Source organism: Seriola lalandi, unplaced genomic scaffold (genome assembly GCF_002814215.2).
Source record: "Seriola lalandi dorsalis isolate HSWRI2012SDOR001 ecotype SW California unplaced genomic scaffold, Sedor1 jcf7180002054962, whole genome shotgun sequence".
Classification (NCBI taxonomy): Eukaryota; Metazoa; Chordata; class Actinopteri; order Carangiformes; family Carangidae; genus Seriola; species Seriola lalandi.
Genome location: NW_019525513.1, coordinates 695,960 through 702,637, shown reverse-complemented (window position 1 = coordinate 702,637; position 6,678 = coordinate 695,960). Strand labels below are relative to the sequence as shown.

General features: G+C 43.8%; 1 protein-coding gene across 10 annotated transcripts in view; it reads left to right on the top strand.

Annotated features, from left to right (window-relative positions):
- The window catches only part of r3hdm1 (R3H domain containing 1), a 43,108-nt gene that overhangs the window by 18,130 nt on the left and 18,300 nt on the right, over positions 1 to 6,678 (top strand). For 7 of the 10 annotated variants that reach the window (XR_015436389.1, XR_015436390.1, XM_023395403.2 and 4 more), the window contains exons 5-11: positions 7 to 96; positions 3,772 to 3,895; positions 5,152 to 5,230; positions 5,438 to 5,497; positions 5,867 to 6,007; positions 6,235 to 6,343; positions 6,519 to 6,614. Coding sequence is in view for 8 of the 10 variants with exons in the window: in XM_023395403.2 (XP_023251171.1) it covers positions 7 to 96; positions 3,772 to 3,895; positions 5,152 to 5,230; positions 5,438 to 5,497; positions 5,867 to 6,007; positions 6,235 to 6,343; positions 6,519 to 6,614 (699 nt within the window). In the remaining 2 variants the exon portion in view is untranslated. The remainder of the gene's footprint in view (positions 1 to 6; positions 97 to 3,771; positions 3,896 to 5,151; positions 5,231 to 5,437; positions 5,498 to 5,866; positions 6,008 to 6,234; positions 6,344 to 6,518; positions 6,615 to 6,678) is intronic. The other 3 variants (XM_023395405.2, XM_023395407.2, XM_023395406.2) reach the window with 2 other exon arrangements.

Genomic DNA, 6,678 nt, shown 5'->3' with positions numbered 1-6,678 from the left:
CCTTAGTCCAACACCAGGCTAAAGCTCGTGCGGAGCCTGGCAGTGTGTGAAGAGTCCTTTCCTTGCCCTATTCCTGAGCCTTCAGCAGCACCTCAGGTAACAGTCTTCCTCAATAACCAGAGTGTATTCATGTTAGAGACGTGCCGGTATACTGTTTTTACTATGTGCTGTTTCTATTACCGTCAACGCCGTGATTACTGACGCGTTCAGAGGACACCATGAACGCAGCATAGTGGCTTTATATCAGTCAAACAGAGCCAGAGAATCAGCTTCTGACCATGACTCGCTATGCTAACATTAGCAAGTTCTCACCTACTTAAACACTGCAAGGTTACAGCTGCCAAGTCGTAACATTCACTAAGAGACTATTATGCATTTTACGTGACTGACAAAGAGGAAAACATGGCACATGTTCCTCATATCTTCAGCTCTGGCTGTGATGTCTGTTTGTATGAGTGTGCGCCAGTCTGTCGCTGTTATGTTTTTAACAGTCTAAGTAATATTTAATACCGGAGTGTCTTGTAGACAGGTGAGTCGGGTCGTGAACTCTGACTGGAAAACAACCCAAAAAAATTTCCCTGCACAAAAATAGGATTTAATAGAATAGAACAAGAACAAGGCATCAGCAGTGAACACGTTTATATGAGTAGGAGACAAAATTAGCTTAGCTGAGTTGGAACAAACTTAAAAGCACATTGTGTTTGTAAGTTTGAGATTTGACTGGTCATCTTGTTGCACCCTCGTCCTCTGCAGAAGGCACCTGACTGGAGAATTAGCACCTGCAGCTGTTTCTCAATGAGCCAACTTCTTTATATTCACATAACACTAGTGGATGGAAACGCGCGTGAATTGATATTTTCTTATGACAATTTTCTGTGAGTTTATTTTCAAATTTGGGGCTAAATTCCAACAGAAGCTCGACTCGTGTGCAGGAGAAACAGATGGAGTAATTTCATAGCTTTTAAACAACCAACTTGCTTTTGGTTATGGTGTTTGAGTATATTGGTCCATTTGTCCCAATAAAGCTGAAATCACAGTTGACTGTTGAGTTTGGGAGGTTTCCACTGCGATCATGGTGCGAGGTGATTTTACTGTTTCAGTTCTGAAAAGTTTAAATATGTTGGGATTTATTTGGTCGCATCGCAGCATGACAACTTGATACCGGCACATCTCTAATCTCAAACACACTCTGTTCATATGGAGTAGAATTTTCTTGTGAGAGACTGATTCACCCCTCCGTCATCCCATCAAGCCCGGTGTGACATAGCCGGTTCTCCTCCACTGCCGCGTTAAGCTACAGGCGCACAGTGCTGACCCGGGATCAGCTCTTCGTTGCGGCTCATTATAATTGAGCAGATAGACCCTACGACGCTTGATTAGCGGCCTCCGTCTGACAGCTGTGATTAAATACCTGGCCGTGACCGTCTGATGAAAACATCACATCATCAAAAAAAAAAAAAAAACAGAAAGTGTCGAGCTCCAGCGGCGAGGCCGACGTTACTTTGCTAAATCAACTCTTCTTTTTTACACCGTATCTCCGGGCACAGCCCCCTGTATGATCAAACTTTCTCCATTACATGCCGCTCTGCACAGCTCCTGGCATGCACCTACACACACACACACATACACATACACACACACACACAGGTGTATCTGTTCCATGCGTTTCAGCCAGTCAGCACCGAGCCCCATAACCAGAGGGCGGTGTTATTCCCACAACAGTCTCGCATCGTCTGCACTCACACGACGTCCTGTATTACTGCCATCAATCATGTCGAGGAAATTACAATTTCCACACGTCAGCTACAGAGAGCCGTGGAGCGCTCTAATTGAATACTCCTGATATTTCCCCCGCTACTGTTATTGGGCCCGGAGTCGAGACTCCTTCTGCGGCGAACTAACCTAGAGGGGCAAAGTAAAGCAATAAAGACAGAGGAGGGAGGGAAAAAAAAACCACATTAGTGGAGTACACACATTCAGCTGGAAGATCGCTGCTTCTCATGATTATCAAATCTAAACATTTGCCATTGTTCACCATTTTTACATTATCGCCTCCACTGTCACACTGTGAGGATGAACAAAGGCCTGTATGGATCTATAGGCCGTCTGCGCTGTCTCCACATGCTGGAAATCTACATCTGCCCTCACGCCGTACGCCTGGCTGTCATTTCCAATCAATGGCCGATAGCGGAGGGCCCTCTGAATACACGCCGCACTTTTCTTTTCTTTTCTTTTTTTTTTTGTTTTAGACTGACAGCACGTTCATTACGTATTCAGAAGACCATCATTTTCACGCTGTTTTTCCTTTATCTCAAGGTAAATGGATGTCAGGAAACAAATGAGGCAGCTCTCAACAGCTGCACATCATCCAGGCGGCTTCCATGTGATGCCGAGGGTGGCATTAAGTAGCAAACATCACCGCTTCTTGCCAGGGGGAGAAAGAAAAAATAAAAAATCCCTTTTGCTTTGAAAAACACACACACACACACACACACACACATATATGTACTCGCTGTCACTTTCGCAACACGCAATCCTAGACTCATTTTCACTTTCTCCCGGTCTCGCTCAGGCAATTAGTCAGTCACGTTTTCTCATTAGCATTTTACATTTTCACATATATTCAGCGTCTTGAAATGAAGGAGAACGCGGCGTCTCATTATCTGGCTCTGCAGCTGTTGCAGCGATCACACTCATGACCTTTTTTGGTTATGAGCTGCTCTCCCACCACCAGGTCACCCCCTTTCCCTTCACTCGTTCATTCATTCACTTCCCTCTCTCTCTCTCTCTCTCACACACTCACTCACACACACACACACACACACACACACACACACTCGCACAGACCCTCTGATGTTAGCTTTTCCAGAGTTGTGTTTAATCCACTTACGGTGCACTGGCAACCCCTCTCTTCTATTCAGCTTTTTCCTTTTCAGCCTTTGTAGAAGCGCCTGAAAAGCAAATCAGATACCGCTCTGAGTCGTGTGTGTGCGTGTGTGTGTGTATATATATATATATATATATATATATATATATCTGTGTGTGTGTGTGTGTGTGTGTGTGTGTGAGTGTGGCGAGGAAGAGCATGAACCAGGGGGTAAACCAAGGCCATTTTTAATAGATCTCACAAAACATCCACACCAGTCTTCCAACCAGATTGCAGCATGGTTGATTTTTTTTTATTTATTTTTAACACTTGAAGGGGGATTACAGCGAACCCCTCCATTCTGTTGAATTTTAAGGAATGAAATGTGCTGCGTTGTTTAATTTCAGGCTCAAATTCATGTATTATTCAGGTGCTTTAATAAAAAACAAGCTAATCTGGCAGATTAATTGCCATAGTGATTTGGAATTCATGGACGCAGGCGCGTTATTACCAGCAAGGAAACAGGTTTTCCACGATAAACCAGGAGAGTTTATTAAGTGTCTTACAGTGGCCTCTTTTGCCCATGCTATTCTCTAATTAACCTAGAACCTCAGGCAAGATCAGAGAGAATTAAATGCCTCATATTTAATGCCTCCTTTCTAAATTAATGTCTCACGTCTGTTCATCATTCAGAGCAAGACCCAGGTCACATTTAACATTTGACGCTCTTGTACAATGTTGACATTATTGCACTCGTGTGTGGTAACTAGTCAAAATAGTTAAATTGGGGCCATTTGGCAACAAACAACACACACACACACACACACACACAATTTCAAATGCTCTTACCCTGAATCCAGTTTTTCAGTTGTTTCTTTTGTTGTGTTTTCCCCCTCCCTGAACAGGATGGATTCCTTGTCCAGCCCTTTGAAAAGGAAGAACGAGCCGCACAGGACCAAGCTGAGAAAGAGGAGAGCTGTGACAAGGTGGACAAACCTGAGAAAACGCAGAGGAAAAGGCTGTCGAGAGGTGAGAGATCAGAACGTCCCTGAATATAAGTTTGGTTTCATTTTAAGGTTAGAAACTTCTGCAGACAGATTTGCCATCGCGGTCGCAGCAGCTGAGATATTTCCATTAACACCTCCAGCTTTTCTTTACATCACAAACACCTGGGGCCTCATTTATAAACATTGCTTACTCCCAAAAAAAAGGAAGTTGAAAGATGCATCCAAAAATTGAAATTTATTTATAGAAATCACGGCAGGATAATATATGCATATGTAAAATATGTTTATACCGCCCATGATATCATTTTGGTGACAGCGTGTCCGTGGCAACACTGAAGGCAAAGTGTTAAAAGGAAGCCAAATGCTTTAATGATACTTATCATACAATCCGTGTCACTCAGCCAAATTACAGCCTTCTAATAATTATATCCTTTACCATGTCACGAGGAACATCCAATCCTAAACATTTTTTTTTCTCTCTCTGGCGCAGTGCCCTCCAGTTTGTCCAAAAGCACTTCTCCGTTTTAAATGATATCTCATTATGGGCCGATAATTGGCGTGATTCAGTTAATTGCGACAAGCTCAAGGTGTGAAGCAATTATACAGATTCCCACGGGCGTATAAAGGTGTCTGCTTCCCTCTGTGGAGCAACACTACTGATGAGGCAGCCTCCAATTATAGAAACCAGACACCCACCGTGGGGAAGGAGCTCCGGTGGTCCCTGACTCCCACTGATGGGTCCCATCCTTTTGTTGGTGCACGGGAACATGTTTTTGGTGTCAACTTCGTTATCTGTCCACTTCTTCATTTCTCAAATGGTTCAGCTGGCAGCGCCGCAGATACAAGCTGCCAGATTGTTTGTCTTTCTTTTTTGTTTTTTCATATCGGTGGCACCAGAAAACAACCATCAGATATCACGGTCAACAGTGTCACCCTCACCGAAGTTTCTCTTTTTCTGACGTTGCCTGTCTGACTTTTCCCATTTTCTCCCCCCTCACAAATACTTGAATGACAAGCCAGATTAATTTGCATATCAATATTCACAACAGGCGTTTCATTAGCTGTTTATCATTAATTTGGAGGAGTTAACGAGGTGGAACATTTTCGAGCTCCTTGTTGTTCATAGAAATAAAATTTTATATTGAGAAAATCCCAGGGATTGTTTTATAAATCAGGACACGTCGGAGCTTGAAAGTGAAGATCTGCGATGCATAAGCTTTAATTTCAAACGTGGCCATGTTGATTATTGAAACAACGCTTATGTCTCTGTTTGGTCAGATTCCAGTCAAGACTACACAGATTCAACTGGCATAGATCTGCATGAGTTCCTGGTCAACACGTTGAAGGGTAACCCCAGGTAAGCTCAACACACCTGAGTAACACGGCTGCAGTGAAGCATTGACACTCGCCACTAAAAACTTTAGCTTAGCAACTCGCCAAACCCCTGCATGAATTTTGATCTGCCACTTTCTGGTGCCTTTAACTTTGTTTCGATTACTCTCTGAACGTCGATGATCTTTTCTTACAACCTGAGGAGTAAAAACCATGTTTTGTTTTTCCTCAGGGATCGAATCATGCTTCTGAAGTTGGAACAGGACATCTTGGACTTCATCAGCAATAACGAGTAAGTTTCACTCAAACACATTTAACCAGAGAAGAAGAACTTGATGATTAAACACCCGAGTTGTTTTCGAGATAACAGGAGGATCTTCACACTTGGTGATGGTCTGTGCTTGATGTCGCACAATTACGACAAACAGCTGTTCATCGTCCCAGCTGTTTGGATTGTGATTGCTCTGTTACTGAACTTTCTATTCTGACTCTGGTCATCAAATTCTCCATTTAGTGTCTTTTGTAAGTCTGAATGTTTTTCTTACATGGTAAAACAACAACATACGGCGACCAAATGAAACACGGACGAAGCTTAACTTGCTGAACTCCTCATGTCAGACTGGCATTGTGACTGATGTGTTTTATTTTCTTTTTTCTTTAGAAGCCAAAAGAGAAAGTTCCCGCCCATGACCTCGTACCATAGGATGCTGTTGCACCGAGTGGCAGCTTACTTCGGCATGGACCACAATGTGGACCCCAGTGGAAAATCAGTGGTGATCAACAAAACCACCAACACTAGAATGTGAGCCTCTCTTTCATGGAAAATCCAGTTCATAAATTATAGTATTATCGAGAGTGATTGACATTTAAGAGTAGGCCGCTTCACTCGTTCTGCAGCCATAGCTATTGCAATCAGTCGGCGGATAGGTTGGTTTCCTGCCGCTGTTTGTTGGTTAACATATGCTGCTGTCAGCATCTGCCTGAAATTAAGCTGCCACTAAAACTCCCTGTGAATTCCCCCACCGACAGACCCGATCAGAAATTCTCAGAGCACATCAAGGAAGACAGGGCGGACGATTTTCAGAAACGCTACATTCTCAAACGAGACAACTCCAGCTTTGATCGTGAAGACAGCACGGTAGGTGTTTTTTTTTTTTTTTTCCAACCAAGCTGTCACTTTCATTTCTGACATGTTGGGAAGAGTGGGACAATCTGGCGTCCCTGACATAGCTGCTAAAGAAGCGTGTGTGTCGGTATGTGTGTGTGTGTGCGTGCATGTGTGTGTGTGTGTATGTGTGGTGTGTCCTTGCCAGATTCGAATGCGTTTGAAAGCTGACAAGAGGAGCAAATCGATGGAGGAGAGGGAGGAGGAGTACCAGCGAGCCAGAGAAAGGATATTTGCACATGATGTGAGAGCTGTTAGTGTAGGCGGGCTGGGGGCTGGGGAGGGAGGTGGAGGGTGGTGGAGGCGGG